Below are 19,379 nucleotides of genomic sequence, written 5' to 3' on the forward strand. Positions count from 1 at the left end.
GTACAGTGATACTATCTGTTAGCTTTTCTTAGCAACTAAATATGTTTGACATATTTTAAAATCCTAATTCTCAAAGCTTAAAGCATTTATTACAGTTGCTGTTAAAGTACCCCAAGTTCTAGAATCTGACTGAGGTATCTTACGGGAAGTCAGAAATTACAACTGGAAACAAACACATACAAATGATATGTAAGGGATCTCAGAAAGCTCATAGAAATGCATGTTATCTCGTCATCCCATTTTTGTGAATTTTGATACATCTATATAAAATTGTGGCATGCATGTATAATTTAGTACATACAACTTGAATGTGTGCACATCTTACAACAGACAAAACGTTTAAAAGTCAGAGATAGCTTTTTCTTTTTATTAAATGTTATTTTTGATGATTACATAGTTGAGAAGGGTGAATGCCCACGTGGACCACAGATTAGGGTGGGAAGGCTTTGAAGCATCAGGGAAAGTTAATGAGACCATTGTTTCCACATTTCCTTTTTCTTCTTCCTGTGCCTGGAGGAGTTGGGAAGAGAAGCTGCACCCAGCATCCCAACTGCATCAGTACTCAGGGATGGGGGATGGCCACCTGATGTCATCCCAGGGTTCCCAATGTGGAGCATGTTGCTAGGGTACTGCTCAAGTGGTATTAATAGTTCTGAAATGCTGTTGATTTCATTGATCTAAAGATGAGGAAATTCTGTCAAGATCCACTGGCTGACATAATCCACCTTAGAGTCTCTATTGGTCCAGATATGATATATCTTCAATGAAAAAGAAAAGACTTATTTCCTTAAAGGCAGGAGAGAGGAAGGGTGAGAAATGGTTGAAATACTTTTTAAGGTAATTGTGTCAAGGGTAATATCTGGCAAAGAGTTGGGTATTTTGTGTAAACATTTTTTTTTTCAAATGTCCTGTGATAACCACTATAGGTATGTGTCTTCAACCAGCATTTATGTATTCAAACCTCCCCTGCAATGCTCATTAGCCTTTAAGTTACTTCTCTCAGGATGCACACAGGGCAGGTGATGTGATTACAGAAAACAAAAGTAATCTTTTCTGTCACTTGATTTTGCTCTACAAAATTACAATATTAATTTGTAAAAATTCAAACTACACAAAAATTTGTTTGAATCAAAAACTACTAGTTCCTCGCTATCTCCTTCTTTAAACTCAACTCTTTGTAGTTATTCGTTTATTGTGTAATTATTAGTTTATATGTATTTATATATACTGTCACAGTATACAATGCAGTATATATGCACGTATACTATGCTTATGTTTCCACGCATGTATGATTTTTCCCCTATATATACTTTAAACAATTCTAACATGCACAATTTCAGTTACTGTTGTAATAATACTAGTCCCTTAACACAGTTCAAATTTCAGTTACCAGGGCGTATTAACTGCAACAAGTCTAAACTTCACTGACAGCACTATAGTCCATAAGTCACTATGTAATAGCAAAGGTGTCCCCAGAATCAGTTAAATAGCATCACATCTCTCAAAGTTTGTCAGTGACTGGGCACTGTGCATCCATTAATTTATGCCCAGGCAGCAAGGCAGACAGGTATGTTGTCATCTTGTTTCCTAGATAGAGTGACCTGTCAGTTTATGTAAATGGAGTGTTTAGAGGGGGGAAAAAAAGCAGTACCAAAAAATATGAAAAGTGATGACACTGGAAGTGAAATCTGAGCTCACCGTGAGAATGCTGATACCGTTCGTTACTAGCTAATAGTCTAGATAAGAAGCCAGAGAAACTTAGTGAAGTTCAGAAAGTGCTTGTGATAGAAAGATGAGGTCCTAGAGGAAGTGATTTTGCTACAAAATTCACAGTAAAGAACTCTTGGAGGTACTTCACAAAAGTGAAAGCATAAAAGTACAACTGGCCAAAGCATGGCAAAGGTACTTACATGTATTAGAAATTATATATTACGACACGCAAGTACTGTTTATAGTCTAAAAGGTTTTTTATGAGACATATAAATCTCAGTTCTTATTTGCAAGGCCTTGAATTATGATGAACTAGAATTTCCCACATACATTTTTAATTGACAATTTTTAATATTTTCACTAATATTTAAAACAAATTGGTTGGGGTGGAATGGGGTGTGGGACAGACTGGTCTACTGCTATACATACTGGCAAACCAGGGTAGGGGCGGGTCTGGTGGGGATTATTGTGGGTCACTCCAACTAGGCTGCAGCTCCCACTTGTTTATGCGAGGGCCGAGTATGTGCTAGACAGAACCAGGCTGGACTGCAACACCCACTGGTTCCAGTGGAAGTTGGGAGTGAAAACAAAACCAACCCAGCAATTGCAACCACCAGCTGATTGGGGCGATGGACTGTGCTGGGCCCTGTACTTGCTAGTACATACAAGAATCTGGTCCGAGAACACCTCAAAGTTTCTTTGGAGATTTCCCCAATCAAAATGCTGCACCCAGAACCCTAACCAAAAGAGAGAAGACAGAACAGGTCAATCAACCATCTCAGCTATATGTTGGGAGAGAAATACAGGGCAAATGGAGACTCTATGATGGACTATGTCAATCAGTGGATTCTTCAAAGACCTCATAGTGCTTGGAGTGGCAAGGCTGGCAGTGATTTATAACTGGTGAACTATCAAAACCACTTGAGCTAGAACCTCGGAGCACACCCTACATGCGGGAGCTGGGGAGGGTGGGAACTTGGGTGGGCCTTCTCCCTTAATAAACATGAAGGAAACAATATGGAAATAATAGTCTTACCCACTTTCCTATAACCTTTGGACCTTTTTACTCCAATTAATTATGTAAAGATTGTCAAAAATATAATAATAAATTTTAAAAAGATAAAAAATAAATAAATATCATGACCAAAAAAAAATAATAAAACAAATTGAACTGAAGGAGCAGGTGTTGAACTATGTCAGCTGTCACTTGGGATCCTGCAACCCATATCACGGTGCTGGGATGCAGTCCCACCTTCACTTCTGTTCTAGTTTTCTGTGGAGGCAGAACATGACGGTTCAAGTACTTGGGTCAACTACATGAGAAACATGGATCAAGTTCCTGGTTCCTGGCTTTGGCCTGGCCTATCCCAGCCCCTGCTGCTGATAGGCATGTAGGTTGCTTCAACTTTTGTGCACTTGTGCAAGTGTTTTACTAGTTTGCATAAGTCTGTAAAGTTAGAAACATGCTCAGTTTCATTTATGGTCGTGCAATATAAATCAACACAGCATCCAGATAACATCCTACAAGTGAATAGCAAAAATTCAAGCAGTGCAGTCCTGGGTAAGAAAAACCATGGATTTGGTGTTTCTCCTTCACCTTTCCACTTTGAGTGTAGCTGGTAGAACCACCTTGGAAAACAGTGACCAGCCAGGCCTCTGCACTCCACATAGATGCAAAATGTCTTTCCTATCACCCATGCTCAGTTGTGGAGCCTGTTTACAGCAGTAATCTTTTGTTTTCTCAGTCCTTGTTTTGTCTCTCAGCTTACAACACAAAGGGCAGGGACCTTCTCTGATTCATTCACCCATTTGACCTAGAATAATGCATTAAACAGTTGCTTAGTAGATGGCTGAGTGAATTTACACTGCATTTCCTGATTTCATGGGATTGCACATCTTTCCCTTGCCATGCATCTCTTCTGTGATTGCATGTTCACATTCTTTGCCAGTTTCCCAGCCGGGATATCCTTCTCTTAGATTCTAAAAGTTCTCCATGTATAACCCTTTGTCCATGCTATGCTTGGAAAATACCTTCTTCTCCAGTTTGTCTTTTCTTGGTAACTTGGTGTTCAGTTTTCATGTAGCCTTATCCGTACATGTCAATCTTTCTAGTCACTGCTTTTAGGGTTCAGATCGTTCTGTTATTCTCAACTCTAGCACTGGAGATGTCCCATTAGCTTCTTCTGACATTTTTGTAGTTTCAAGTCATAATTACTTTGCAAATTTTGTGTGTATAATCTCAACTAGAGATCCAATTTTTGTCCTTCTCAAATGTTTCTAATATTATTTGACTGAGTATATAGCCCTGCCCAGATATGATTTTTAGGAAATTCCCACCTCGGTTATAATTGTATCATCTGAAGCATCTGCTTCCAGTTTTTCAAAAACCTAAATACTATGCTCTTCATTTCCCTACAAGTTCAAAGAAAGTGTGGATTACAGGCCTCCAGGTTGTAAAACTATGACCTGGTGTACATAAAACAGGAAACACAGTAACAGAAGCATGGCTTTAGATAGAAAATATTTAATCTATTTCTTGAAAAAAGTGTACAAAGCTTTAGAAGAGACATCAGGTTCCCTCCAGCACAAGCGCACTCTTGCCAAGTACGACCATACGGATTATACTTCGTTTGAGTTGGCAAAAAAGGCCCTGCAGTCTCATTCCAGTTTTCTGCTCACAAATGCATTTGAAAAAGTCAGTGAAGAATACAATCTTGATATAAATGCAGAAACAGTGTTGTAAAAAAATATATTATCCTGTCTACATAGAACACTTTAAAAACACACTGAGTAAATTCTTGCAGAACCAGACCATGTTAAGAAACTTCATTCTACAAACTTGTAAATTTCAGGTTTCTGTTGCATTCCCAATCATTAATTAAATATAAAAAGAGATAAGCCTTTGGAATAACAGGTATGAAGACAATGCAGGCGAGTAACTAGTGTCAAACACAAACCCACACACTTGAGCCACACAGGTGCTGAAGAGCAGCTGTCTCTAAAACTTGACACATCTATGAAATGCTACAGTTAGAAACACTGACAGACACTGCAACCACACAGCAAACTGACTTGTCTGCAACCCACACGTAAAGTAATGATAGCAATTATCTTCCTAGACTGGATTTGAGTATATCCTAAAAGAATTCAAACTTTTTTTTTCTTTCATATTAGCCTGTGTAAAACATAGTGAGGAAGGAATGTCTTACAATAGAAAGAAATCAAATTGAAGCCACCAATTCATTGAAGATCTTATCTTCCTTTGGAAACAGATATTATTAGGAAGTCGAGGAAAAAAAGAGCCTGCCACAACAAAACAATTGTGTCGTATTAGGTATTTGCGGATCAGTATTTCCTCGCTGAAACTTGCACAGGAACCACGAGTGTTTTTAACGAGCCCTGGCTGAGGAGGAAGTGGGAGGTGATTCTTCCCAGGGCAGTCTCAGTGGTTTGAGTATCACAGGCAGGAATGAGCAATGAGTTTCAACGTTATGTCAAAGTCAGTGAACTTCCACTTTATACAAGCAAGAACCTGCTAGCAATGTCAAAGACATCAGGAAAGCTTCCCTGACGAGCCCATCCTGCAAGTGCTCACTGGCTGAGGAGGCTTTGGGTGGAGCTAAATATGACTGACAAATTCCAAAAACACCAGGCTCACATGGCAGTCCCAGGTTTTCAGAAACAAATGTGTCTGTTTTTTTTTCCTCGATTAGCATAATTTATCAACTAATGCAATGCCCTCCTTACTTCAATATGTATTTCTCAAAGGCACAGTACTAAACAGATTAGGAAAAGATAACAAATATTTAAACTGAGCGTATTTAAATATGAGGGCTGAATTTCTCTTTCTCAGCTTTATGAAGCAACTTCTACTTTATTTCAAATGGAAATTTGTAACCAAATATTTTAAAAGCAAAACATAATAAACTGAGCCATATTACCAAAGCCTTTAATATAAAAAAGTCTGACAATTGTGTTGAACTGTTTTACATAAAAGATGAGGCCTGTACATTACTGCTTAAAGTGAAAGGGAATGGACTCCATGTCTGACAGAGAACAGCTTTTGGGATAAAGCTGTTTCATGTTCTGTTGTGCTTATATGGTGTTCTTCAGTGCCTGTCTGCTAGCATAAGGTAGGGGAGGAGGCCTATGAGATTTTGATCCTGGGGCTTTAAAGGGAACAAAAGGTCCTTCGGTGCACCTTGAGAGTGACAGGCTAGCCAAGAGGGCAACAACGTGCACGTCTAACTACGCAAGCAATACACAAGGATGTAGGATAGCAATGCTCCAACTCCAGCCTTTGAGGACAGCACACTGCAGGTGGAAAAGCTAAGGAGACCTGTCTCCCTGCTCCACTCTACCAGACTCTGTGGTCAGACAGGCCATCTGAGCGCCTACGTTCAGCCAGCCTAAGCTGCAGGCAGGGTTTGCCAAGGATGGAATGCACACAAGTGTATTCCACGTGTATTCAGAGCTGCTCTGCCGCCAACTTTCAGCACTACTCTTGATACCGCCCTCTTGCAAATGTGAGAATAGCAAACCTAATGGTTCATGACCAAATAGTGACTTACCTCTAGCACTAATTCTTCATTTAAAATAACTTATTGCCACAGGGAAAGGGAAAGGCACCTCCATGACTCAGGGAATTCTACTGTTATTAGAATAATAGTAATAATGCCATGATCACTTTTCTTAAATTCCCTTATGGATTTCAGGGAAGGGATTTTACCACAAAGTTAACAAATGCCTTACTGTACCATACTACTACTTAATCAGCAAACTACTTCTCAATGAAAAGACATTTGCCTTCTATACCTGAATGCAAAAGTGCTATAATATGGCTGAGTCATGGGGTGAGTGTGTGTTTCTGGGACAGAGGTGGTGATCTACATACCAGTGTTATTTACAAAGCAAGAAAGCAGAAGACTCGGTATTCCTAGAGATCGCTTTGGCTAATAAAACACAATTTTTAAAAACTACAAATAAGCTTGCTAGGACCCTAGGCACTCCTATGCTAACAATTCAGTTAATTCTTCACAGCAAGGTCTAAATTACCTGGAGGACCAAGCAAAGACACCACTGTTAAAAATGAATGGTAGGTAGCTATTTCCTCAAGATTCCACTTGTCAGGAAAAACTGGATGATATCTGAAAGAAAAAGTAGTATATAAAATCTTTTTTGGAAATTAACAATTATATAGGCTTTTCTAAGAGTAGATAAAGGGAACTCATATAATTAAATGAATTTATTTAAATTTTAAAATACAGTTATGGCTAAGACTTTTGGGGCTCTTTGGAGTAAGAAGTTATTACGTAAAGCTATTAAAGACTTAGGTTTTAAGAAATGACTTTGAGGGCTAACACAGAGTAGGGAGCTGCCATGCAGGTCTGCCACGCCTGCGTGACGTCTAGCTGGCATACTGTGAACTCCCTCTGTGCCTTTTCCCTCACTGATCAAATGAGCAAAAACCGTATCTTCCTTGTAAGGTTATTGTGAGGATTAGAAAAGTTAACACCTATAAAACACTTAGGGAAGTCATGACAAATAACAAGAACTCTTACTCCACTGCAAGGCTTAAGAAAGCACCCGCAGAAGCTGGGTACTCTTAATTCAGCATTGTTTTCCTTTCTATCTTACAGTAGGGTTAAGACCTAGCAGACCTGTACCTGAATAAAAGATTCTCGACTCACAACTCACCCTTGAATCATCTGACAAAAATAAGCCTTGGCCGGACACCAGGCCTCCATTTCTGATCTTCCGACGTCACCAATTATCTCAGAACTGCTCCCTCATCTATAAAATCGACACTTCTCTGCCTGACTTGGACGGTTATTGTAAGGCCAGCATGAAAGCACCTGGAGGACCGTGTAAAGCACCGTTAGAGGGAGCCTTCTAGGTTAAGATTTAAGTATTCTGGTGTAAGCATTGGGTTGTGTCCTAGGAATGTGGTTTAGACTGTATATGCCTGGACTTTCTCAAGACAAGTTTACTACTCACAGTTCTTTCTAAAAGTTTTAATAACATTGTGAGTATGCTTCTTTATAAATATATTATTCATAAATAGCAATATGATACATCACAAAACTGTCTATTCTTATATGCATGGAAAATATTAATGTATTAGACAGCTGATAGAGGACTGTTCACCTACAGAAAATTGCAATTGCAAAGAAAATGTCAAGTCATTTGTACCTAGGGCTATGAATTTTATTAACTAACTAAACCAATAACCAACAGTTTTGTTAACTATTAACTGCCAAATGACGTCATAAGGCAGTTAAGTAAGCCTCATTTACAGTTAGAATCCAAACCCAGGCTCTAAACCACTGCATCACATCACACAACAGAAATACTAGAAAAAAAATGCCATAATAATTTCTGACTTTACCAGGTCACATAATTAAGGAAAAAGTCAGTAGTAGATTAAGGACACAAAAAAGTGTCTGATCTTCGGTAATAAAAAGTGACTTTAGGAAATGCTTATGACTCCATTTTAATTATATAAAAAAAAATCCAGAGACATAGAGTTAAAACCAAAGTCCAGCACCATGACATGACAGGTAAAGGGGCAGCCTGTGGGCTCTGGTTTCAGTCCCAGCTGCTCTACTTCCAATCCAGCTCCCTGCTAATGTAACCGGGAAAGCAGTGGAAGATGGCCCAAATGCTTGGGTCCCTGTTACCCATGTGGGGGACCCAGAGAAGCTCCTGGCTCCTAGCTTTGGACCAGCCTAACAAGCCTGGCCACTGTAACCATTTGTGGAGAGAATCAGATAAAGGATCAATTGTTTCTCTTTCAATTAATAATCTTTTTTTTCTTTTAAAATTAAAACATGCATATGTATATGCTTTTGGTTAACTGTATATTATTGAAATTTACTCAGTTTTGAGTATTGTTCTCAACATCAAGCCAACAATGATGGACAGACTGAAGTCTGGTTAAAAAAGTTAGTGCAGTAGAAAAGAACATTATACAGGTATTATCAATATCTTCCCTAATATTTCAGTTGTTGGAAAGTAAGCAAAGAACATTTAGATTAAAAGTATACTTCCCATAAAAATAAACCTGTGACTAGTTCCTGAATTGGTCTTTGCATTGGGTATGCGTGCAGGTCTGCGCAGACACACCTACACACAGACTCATCCGCACACATTAAACTTTGGTTGCATTTGAAGTAGTTTGTTTCTCAAGACCTGATAACAGTACATCTAAACATCATTCAAATAGTAAAGGAAAAACAATTCTTTCAGTCATTGAGCTTTGCCAAAGTTACACTTTCAGGTGATTACACTGGAAGATTTTCTTTTGGGAGTATCTTAAATATTTGCTCGAAAAAGCAAAATTCTTTACAGGGATAATATTAATCCCGAGTATAAATTCACATACAAACACACACACACAAACACTAACAATTGGAAAATATCATAACAGGAGGAAAAAAAGTGACAAATCAGCAGAATAATTTAGGGCAAAGATTCTAGGTATTGTGTCAAAGTGTGCATAATGCCACTTCTCTGAGTTTAAGGTGACCTACAGTAAAGTTTCACTCTGTTGAAACTATCACTGGCCACCACAGTTCAGGAGAGAAGAAAAGCACAAATTAAAAATATATACACAAGCCCTTACAGAAAACAGAAGCCAGACACGGACCCAGAAGCTGCCTCTTCTGAGAACCTATTTACACTGCTTTAGTGTGATTCAGAGCAAGATCACGCTAACCTGTCATGAATAATACTTTCAACGTAAGGAAACAAACAGTGGCAGTGGGTAGAAAAATGAAGTCAATACAACTAAACATTGAAAGACAAGAAATGAATAAACCTAACAATTAACCCGAAACATACAATGAATAGCTTCTAAGAATATTTTTCAACTTCTAACGTACATGCAAATATATAATACATATCGGTTTGTTTGTACATTACACTGAAGAATAAATTATTAGTTAGTTCTAAATTAGCAAGCTGAAATTCAGTACACTTCTTTTAGACAGTAAAACTGCTTTCGTCCTGAGACAGAAATTTGCATTTTAACTGGAAATGAGAAGGGTAAATCAAATGAGATTAGCTAAGGCCTATTCTCCATAAAAGAGAATATAAGTGTTATATATTCTTTTATGACAAAACATTTTTTTCCCTGGCTGTTTGTTGAGAGAAAAAGTTTATGAGGTAATTGCTTATACATATAATTTATAGTTTTACGTTGATACTTGTGTTAAAAAAAAACCCAGTATTGTCAGGCTACTGGGTAAATCAAAGCTGTGATTAACACTTTTAATTCAGAGAATTAATTTTAGAATAAAATAAGTGAATACTATGTTTCAAAACTATATTTCAAAAAAATATAACGAAAGGGCTAGAGATGGTGCTAAAAAGATCATACTTCAAATTCAGCACTGTTTTTGAAGGTGGGGAAGCATGCCACGCTGTTTATAAACATTTATTAAATAAATAAACATGGCTCACCTGGTGTTCTGAAAATTTTGTAGACTGGCTAAATCACAAGTACGTTCAACCAGTTTCAGCAAAAAGAGAAACAGGCTTTTAAATAATTACAAGGATAAATTATGATAATAGAAAAAAACCTCATTGATTATTTCTTTTGGGATTAAAAAAAACAGAATGTCACAAAATCACTATATATTTTAGTCGTAATAGATTCGAGAGTAATATATTAGGATATATTATACTTACTGTAGTATTTTGGTATTACAGTATTTTAACATAATAGTATAAAAGTATTTAACCTTGAAATTTTTCATTTAAGGAGTTAAAAAGTGATTTTTAAAAACACAGTAAGTGGGGCCCGGCACGATAGCGTAATAGTTAAAATCCTTGCCTTGAACTAGCCAGGATCCCATGTGGGCGCTGGTTCTAATCCCAGCAGCTCCACTTCCCTTCCAGCTCCCTGCCTGTGGCCTGGAAGGGCAACTGAGGACGGCCAGAGCATTGGAACCCTGCACCCACATGGGAGACCTGGAAAGAAGTTTCTGGTTCCTGGCTTTGGATCAGCACAGCACCGGCCATTGCGCTCACTTGGGGAGTGAATCATCGGACGGAAGATCTTCCTCTCTGTCTCTCCTCCTTTCTGTACATCTGCCTTTCCAATAAAAATAAATAAATCTAAAAAAAAAAAAAAAGCAGTAAGTGATCAAAATTTAAATTCTGAACATGAGAACCACAAAAAACAAAACTCAAACTAGCAAATCTGCATTCAACACAGAAGTGAAACATAATTCACACAACATATGTATACCCATTTACACGAAATTCAGCTGTGCAATAAATTCTTTTACACACATAGTAATATGTCCCAATGTGTCTTTCTTTGTGGAAGTCATAATATTTCTGAAAAATCATTCACTATCTATGTATTCACTTGAAAAAGTTTAAAGGAGTGAGTCTATATGCCCTTAGAGATTCTATGTTCAACTTTTCTGTATTAAGTTACATTAGTAACAGTGTATTAATACAAATAATTTACCATAAAAATAGATAAAAATTATCTTTAAAAATCTCAGTGGAAATAAATCACATAATAAAGATCATATTTAACAGCTGTCTATTCTTTAGTTTCTACTCTGATGAACATACCTACAGTGTGGGGCAGAAAATAAGCCTTACACATTGAATGGCAGATGTCGTTATACAAACATAGGGGCTCAGTTACTGTGAAACCTATACATTCAGGTGTGCCAACAGCCTTTAATAAGGGAGCAAAGAAAGGTTAAATGCCTAGTATTACTACTATTGGTAATTACTGCAAATTTTCTTGATAATATTCCCTGCTCTAGTGTGGACTTCAGTCTTGTGCCAAATAGCAGCACAGATTATAACACTATGGTTCCAATGATGGTCACTGGGTTAGCTAGCACACAACCAGAATGAAGGAACTGGTTTATAATAATGAAAGCAAATAAGGAGCGTGCTTTTTCCTAAGTTACAGTGATGGTGAGGACACAAGCAGGGGTATGGAAGAGGAGCCTGTGGTGAGCCGTTGTTAGTTGGCTTCCTAAAACACGTATCTGAGTTCTACAGGTGCTCCACAGCCTTGCTGTGTGTCACTTATGCGCACAGGCTGCCTGAACAGAACTCCCTTCATCATGCAAGCACTGCTGTCCGCGCTGCAGTAATAAAGCAGAACGCTGACTGACAGAACAGCCTCAAGTGACAAGCAATGGCCGGGAACTTGCAATGAAATTGTTGGTTGATTGGAAATGTTCTCTATGTCTCCAGATGGTATCTGTCCTTGCAGAAGCCATTCGTTGCCTAGAAAATAAAGAAGTAAATTAGTAAGACTGTAGGAAATTGGAAAACATCTCATGGAGATCGGAGTCATTCAATCAACAAATATTTACTGAAAACTCCCAAGTGTGAGGCTTTCTGCTCTGTAGAAAGAACATCAATATAAACAGGATATAAAGTCCAACAGTGAGAAATTCCCAACTTGATGATTTTAAAAGCATTTATTGCAATTCTTCCCTTTGTTTGAACACTGTAAAATAAATTATTTCTACAAAAATCAAACTAAATATTGCAAATATGCTCACAGATTCCTGAAGATAAGTTTTAGAAATAGAATGCTTGAAAAAAAATAGATTACCCTTATCAAATACATAAATCTATAGATATAAGATAGAAAGTATAACAGACATTAAATAGAAAGTACAAGTAAATTTCCTAGCTCTACAATGACCCTGCAATTAAGTTAATGAATTACTGAACATTCAAAAGTAATAATCAAAAAGCCAGTGACTGGGGCTGGTGCCACGGGCTAATCCTCCACCTGCAAATGCTGGTTTCCCATATGGACATTTGTTTGTGTTCATCCAGCTCCTTGCTTGAGGTCAGTTGAGGATGGCTCAAAGCCTTGGGACCCAGTACCCACATGGGAGACGAGCAGGAAGCTCCTGGCTCCTGGCCTTGGATTGGCTTCAGCTCCAGCTGTTCAGCTATTAGGAAAGTGAACTGGCAGATGGAAGTTCTTTCTCCCAGTCTATCCTTCTCTCTGTAAATCTGCCTTTCTAATAAATAATTCTTTAAAAATAAACACATATAATAATACAAACAGATTTCTTTACAAACAGCTACAGTGTATACATGATCTCCATAGGTTAACACCATCTAAAAATAGATGTTTTTCCAGTTCATTTTAATATGTAAAACTCTTCTTAGACTTAAATACACAAATTATCTACAAAAGTCTGATAAACTACTTAAAGTGTTTAAGTGTTTTAGTACCAACTTTCCTTAAATCTCTTTGTTGCCCTCAAGGCTTCTCCCACAAGGAACGCCATGGTGCAGGGGAAGTGCACGTGTGACCTGCGCAGTGCTAGGGTTCACAGGAGCAGCATGTGGGAAGTGCGGAGACAATTCCTGCCATTTTAACAGAGGGTTCATGGAACACTGTCTAAAGATTTCCAAATGCTTGGACCAGCTCTGTCTCCCGAGCAGTGATGAAGCACCCACTACTGCTTAGCTCCTAAGCTGTTCCTCGGTTCTTAGGATGGGTCAACCGCAGGCTCGGCTCCTGCCTCTCTCTTTTCAGTTTACTGCTTACAGAATTCTGCTGTCTGAAAGGCAAACTTGAGCATGATATATTTTTTTAAAGATTTATTTATTTTTACTGGAAAGGCAGATATACAGAGAGGAGGAGAGACAGAGAGGAAGATCTTCTGTTCAATGATTCACTCCCCAAGTGAGTGCAACAGCCGGTAATGTGCCGATCCAAAGCCAGGAGCCAGGAACCTCCTCCAGGTCTTCCATGTGGGTGCAAGATCCCAAACCATTGGGCCGTCCTCAACTGCTTTCCCAGGCCACAAGCAGGAAGCTGGATGGGAAGTGGAGCTGCTGAGATTAGAACCAGTGCCCACATGGGATCCTGGCGTTTTCAAGGCGAGGACGTTAGCCGCTTGGCCACGGCGCCGGGTCCAAGCAAGATATTTTAAACAGGACTAAGAGGAAGGCTCAAGGCAACAGTCGAAGTGCAGTATTTCTACGGCGGAGCTTTTAACCAATTCTCTAAAAATTATCTTTAAAATTCTTTGGCATGCTCAGCTTCTTTTTGTTTCATTTAATGCTTAATTTTGCTAGTGAGAACATCAGTACAGAATTTCTCAGATTTTAAATCAAAGTAAGAAAATAATAAACTGTTATTCTAATATCCAAACCTAGAAATAAACATTGAAATGCTTTATTTATTTCTCATATATAGAACAGTAGGGTTTGTAAAAGTGTCAGTGCTGTTATGTTGTTTTTTAGGAGGGGTGGGGGAGATAAGACTTAAAAACTTTCACATATTCTAACTAAGATTATACTGAACAAAATTCAGTTAAAAATAAGTGTTTCTGTTGCTATATAAGCTAAATAAGAGAAATATTCAGTTGCATCTATACAAACACTAAGAAACAATTTTCAAAAATGTTAATTATCTGTTTTTTTTTCTGGAAGTTTATCTGCCTATATAATAATAACAGAGCTATTATCTTGGATAAGTGATAAAACAGCTAAATATTTTCTTTATAGATTTCTTCATCTGCTTTTAATATACTATTCGTAACTTGCTCCAAGGACTCATTCATGTGTATATATGACAAGGCAGAGTTAACATAAACATGCTACTTGTCAATACATAATTTTAAAACTTAATATACTACTCATGACACACAGGTATGCAGTGTTTTCAGACAATAGTTAAGCTGGTGGCCTCGGATATGCTGTGAACCTAGAGGGCTGAGTGGTCACAGGGCTAGCCTCAGAGGGCTGCCTGGTCAGCTTCACCCTCACGGAAAGTAAGAGGGGTTGGTTTTCTTATGAGCTCAGTCACTCACCCAAACCAGCCTTCTAACCTCCCGGAGCAGTTCCTCATGGTTTATCTACTACCTCTTTGGCCTGCTGCTTTCCAGGCCAGCAGCTGCTGCTTCTGAGAATGTATGAAGGTAAGAAGGCACGAGCCAGGATTTGAGTCACGTACAGAACCAAAGTGTGTGAGAGGGTACGAAGGAGGAGTTGGGGAGGAAATGGAAGGCTGAGTGAGATTGGGTGAAAGAGCGTGGGAGACGAGAGCAGAGGAAGACCATTAGACAAGCAGTCACACTCTGGCGTTCTGCACTGGAAAACTGCTGTCCACTGTGTGCAGAGTGCTGGAAGGCTCAGCTAGGGCAAGCAGTATGCAGATTTCCTAGCATCAGTTTATGAAAGAGGGGCCCATTCACACTGTGATCCAAACATGGAGAAGGAAGGAAAGAAGCAATGAATAAAGGTGACTGGAAAGGGGAGAGTCCCTTCTGTTTCTCCAGATCTTTTAACTAAGTTCACTTTGGGAATAAAGATCAAGGTTAGAATAAGGGATCAAGTACACAAAGCCCACATTCCAAGAAACAGTGCTAAGAGCTGACAAGTAACTTTTGGTGAGTTAACACTGCTTTTTCTTTGTAAGGCACAGTTAGAGAGGACAGGCAGAGAGAGCGCTCCCACCCACCGTTTCATGCCCCAAATGGCCGCAAAGGCCAGAGCTGAGCCAAGCTGCAGCCAGGTGCTCCCTTCAGGTCTCCCACGGAACAGGTGCAGGCCCAAGGACCTGGGCTATCTTCCACTGCTTTCCCAGCTACATTAGCAGGGAGTGGGATTAAGCTAGGTGTTATCATGGTTCTTTAAAGGGGTTGGGGGGAAGAATCTTGAAAACAAAAGAAAAATGTCAATGTGGCATTAGATCTCAATTTGTTTTTCCACATAATCTTCAAATTTTGCTCATAGAGTAAACATGTTACATAACAAATAGCAAAAATTACCACAGTGAGCATCAGGAATTTATGAATTATTACTCTTGCACTCATACCTTCAGCTGTCAGAAACCAGCAGCTGGGCACTCCTTCTGTTAGCTTTGCTCCCGATGGAAGGCCCAGGCTCAGCTTGAAGTGAAGGGTCTGGCCAGGACACGCTGTCACAGGAGAAAGCTTGACGCTTGCGGCCGATTTAGGCAGCTTGGGTAATGTCCTCTGTTGCTCTCCTGGGACTGGACCATCCACAACAGTATTTTCAGATCTGAAGATGGGGAGCTAGAAATCAGACAATCTGTTATTGAAGCACTCCATAGTAATTGTGGAGTAAGGAAGCTAATTTTCAGACCTCAGAGCAATAATGTAAGTTTTGTATCCAAGAAACTAATTGCCATTCTTCTTATAGTTTGAATGTGCTTACTTTAAAATAAACCCTCAGGAAAAATAAACCCTCAAGATTATTTTGTAGGTAAAGAAACTATTTCATCTTAGCTAAAAGCTTATCAACACTTTGAAATGAGACAGAACTAAGTTAACTGTCCAACACGTTTACACGTGATGGGAATTAAAGCTAAGCTATAAACATGTGTATAAATATGTGTATAAACATGTGTATAAACATGTCTATAAATATGTGTAGTAGACACATATTATCTTAGGTAAGTATGTTATCCATCTTACATCAAGATTCATGTGAAGAAATAATGGTTGTGGTGATAATCTGAGCTCATTATTTTAAAACACATATCCCGCAAATTATCAGAATTTTAAGGGGGAAGAAAAAAAGCTCTTGCATTTTTTTTTTCAGTTTCACTAAGAGGCGGCTTTTAAGATAGTTCTCCTTGAAAATTAGAGACCTTGTACTTATTTTAAAAAATTGATTATAACATAAGTTTCTCCCAATGTTACTTTAGCTCTTAAGCTTCCGTTGGGTAATTATCTCATAATGGATGCAGCACAGTAAAAGCAAAGCCCTTACATTAATCCAAGGATCAGTGCAAAGACACAAAAAGCTCAACAACCTAACCCAGCGCACACAGCACGGGTTCATCAAATTCTCTCCAACTCTCAGCAAATACAGATAGAACTTGTATTTTAAAAATAATAGGATATCTTTTAGAAAGTCCAACAGCTACAGTCATTAGAGAGAACAAATGGAGGCATCTACATCCTACTCTGTTAAGTCTATCAACTTTGTCACTGAAGATGTCCTAACCCAAAATCCTTCCACCAGGAATCTTAGCATCGGTCTTAAAGCCTCAGGATTTGGGCTCAGCACGGTAGCCTAGTGACTAAGGTCCTCACCTTACACATGCTGGCATCCTAGATGGGCATCAGTTCGTGTCCTGGTGGCCCCACTTCCCATCCAGCTCCCTGCTTGTGGCCTCGGAAAGCAGCCAAGGACAGCCTAAGGCCTTGGGACCCTGCACCTGTGTGGGAGACCCTGCACCTGTGTGGGAGACCCAGAAGAGGCTCCTGGCTTCGGATCAGCTCAGCTCCGGCCGTGTTGGCCACTTGGGGGAGTGAATCAACGGACAGAAGATCTTCCTGTCTCTCCTCCTCTCTGTATATCTGACTTGCCAATAAAAATAAATAAAACTTAAAAAAAAAACAACAACACTCAGGCTTCAAGATGACTTACCACAGAAGTCATCTTTGTTTCCAAATCCATCACTTTAATTTGATGATTATTGGTGTCCGCTACATACAGTAACTGACCATTCTCTCCAACACACAAGCCTCCTGGCTCATTAAAAGTTGATTCGGTGAAATTGGAACCTGTAACATTATTTGTGTCTCCAGTTCCTGCTAACGTTATACAGCTTTTTGTTTTAGGATCCACAACTTTAATCTGAAGAATAAAAACATAAAGTTGAAAGTCGCATCTTTGTGCATAAGAGTATGCAGTATCAAGCAAAGCAGAGTTTCTGATTGTCCTTAACATTCTTAGCAAAATTTAAAAAGATGAGATAGTTCTATTTTTTGTTTTAATGTCAAACATGAAAATTACAATCTAAGGGGAGATAAACCCATTCTATGTGCTGAAAATTAAAATCAGTTAGATTTTATTTTCTTCTTATTTTTTGCAGTTAAATTTTGTCTTTCAGAAACAATCTTTGAGAAATGTCTTTAATCAGAAAAAGTTAAATTTTATTGCTTTTCTTTACCACTGGGACCCATTTCCAGAAATGAAATGACTTTATTTTCAAGAGCATCAAGTATTGTTCAGGGATCTGCGATCTTTGTACAACTTACTGATTGCCAGTCACAGCCCATTTATATTAAAGCTCTGGCCTCTTATCAGGAAGAATTAACATTGACTAATTAAAAAAAAAAAAACAGAAAAATGCAATGAAAAGCAAAAGTGCTGAATAAACAAGAATTGGAAATACTGCTAAAAAATTAAATTATTTGCTAATAGTAACTGCAACAGTTGAAAAAACGTTCTATTTGTTAGCTGACGTTAATTTCTCGGGGACCTGCAGTCTCCTTATCTACTGAACATGTCACAGTTCTGGTGGGTCACAGTTCACAGCTTTGGTGACAGCCATGGTAGCCTGTGCTTTCCCCAGAGAGGCATCATCTCCTTGCAAAGAGCAAGTGGACATGCACTGTCAAGGACCGCTGCTCCTCTACATTTTGAAGTGGCACTTGTAGGAGAGCCACAATTTCTTCAGCACTTGAAACAGAGCACACAAAGGCCCACATGTTCCATAATTCTGACAAGCCTTACCTTGTGATTATAGGAGTCTGCCACGTACAGTAAATTCCTTTTCTTGTCCCACGCAACTCCAAGTGGGTGCTGAAGTTTTGCATTGATTCCTACTCCATCAGCATCACCAAAAGCAAATAAATTCTATTATTTTTTTAAAAAAAGGAACAGCAATTATTAAGAATTCATGGTGTAAGTTAAAATTACAATTAAAATGAGTCAATATGCTATTGAAGTTAAAGGGGGAAACCCAATTTTCACAAGAAAGGCAAGGTATATAAATAGAGCTTGCTTGATTTAAACTAGCAAGAGGTCACAGAATTTTGAGCCTGTGTTAATCTGTGTAGCTTTACTGACAACAGTCACATACCTGGCCAGGAACAGATTGGGTTGGCTGGACCCATGCTTTTTCCAATTCACTGCCAAGTATCAAACTTACATTTGTTTCTTCTCATCAGTAATCAACATTTTATCCTTTTTCCCTGAAGTCTTAACACTGACATATAATCAAGCAGAGTCAGCTTACTCTTGCAAGTTGGTTGTGCTACTTCTATTTGCTTATATTCACATATTCTTCTGCTTGATTTTCATTTCAATTCATGGATTGGCCAGGAATGGTCTCTCCTAAACTGTCTTAACTCTCCACAATTGAAGAAACTGCCAGCTTGGTTAGTGGGTACTCTGCAAAAGTGATGTCCTCACCATGGGATCTCTTTCTCCTCCGACAAGGTGCTTCACAGCTCCATCTTTGAGCGAGACGGTTCTCACGGTGCTGCTCTCACTGTCGGCCACAAAGAGGCAGCTCCAGGGCTCCTCAGGGGCCAGGGAGAGGCCAGAAGGCTGGGCAAAGCCCGCCTTGTGAGGGTACGCGTTGTTCCGATTCTCTTCATTCCCACTTCCAGCAAATCGAACACAGGTTCCCTTTTTTAACTCACTGAAAGACAAGTTCATAGATGAGGCCAACATGTGATCCACTATGTCCAATACAGTTATTAAATCCATGAATGTAAATGACTGAATCAATGGTGATAGGCACCGTTACAAAAAAAAACAAAAAACAAAACACAGAACTAGTGGTGTTGGCCTAACATTCACTATAGTTTTCCTAATGACTGAATTATTTAGCCACTATATAGGATCTGCTGATTTTTCTCTGAAATGCATAAAACTGAAACTACTCT

At 38.8% G+C, this 19,379-nt stretch overlaps 1 protein-coding gene across 1 annotated transcript in view; it reads right to left on the minus strand.

The window, feature by feature from the left end:
* Nucleotides 1-11,631: 11,631 nt before the first annotated feature.
* NHLRC2 (NHL repeat containing 2) overlaps nucleotides 11,632-19,379 on the minus strand; it is a 36,351-nt gene continuing 28,603 nt past the window's right edge. The window contains exons 7-11 of the mRNA XM_040992076.1: nucleotides 18,901-19,132; nucleotides 18,220-18,342; nucleotides 17,128-17,337; nucleotides 15,545-15,764; nucleotides 11,632-11,976 (exon numbers count right to left, since the gene is read on the minus strand). Coding sequence (XP_040848010.1) covers nucleotides 11,720-11,976; nucleotides 15,545-15,764; nucleotides 17,128-17,337; nucleotides 18,220-18,342; nucleotides 18,901-19,132 — 1,042 coding nt within the window. The 3' untranslated portion in view covers nucleotides 11,632-11,719. The remainder of the gene's footprint in view (nucleotides 11,977-15,544; nucleotides 15,765-17,127; nucleotides 17,338-18,219; nucleotides 18,343-18,900; nucleotides 19,133-19,379) is intronic.

This window comes from Ochotona curzoniae, unplaced genomic scaffold (assembly GCF_017591425.1).
Source record: "Ochotona curzoniae isolate NIBS_2020 unplaced genomic scaffold, NIBS_Ocur_1.0 contig_66, whole genome shotgun sequence".
NCBI classification, from domain to species: domain Eukaryota; kingdom Metazoa; phylum Chordata; class Mammalia; order Lagomorpha; family Ochotonidae; genus Ochotona; species Ochotona curzoniae.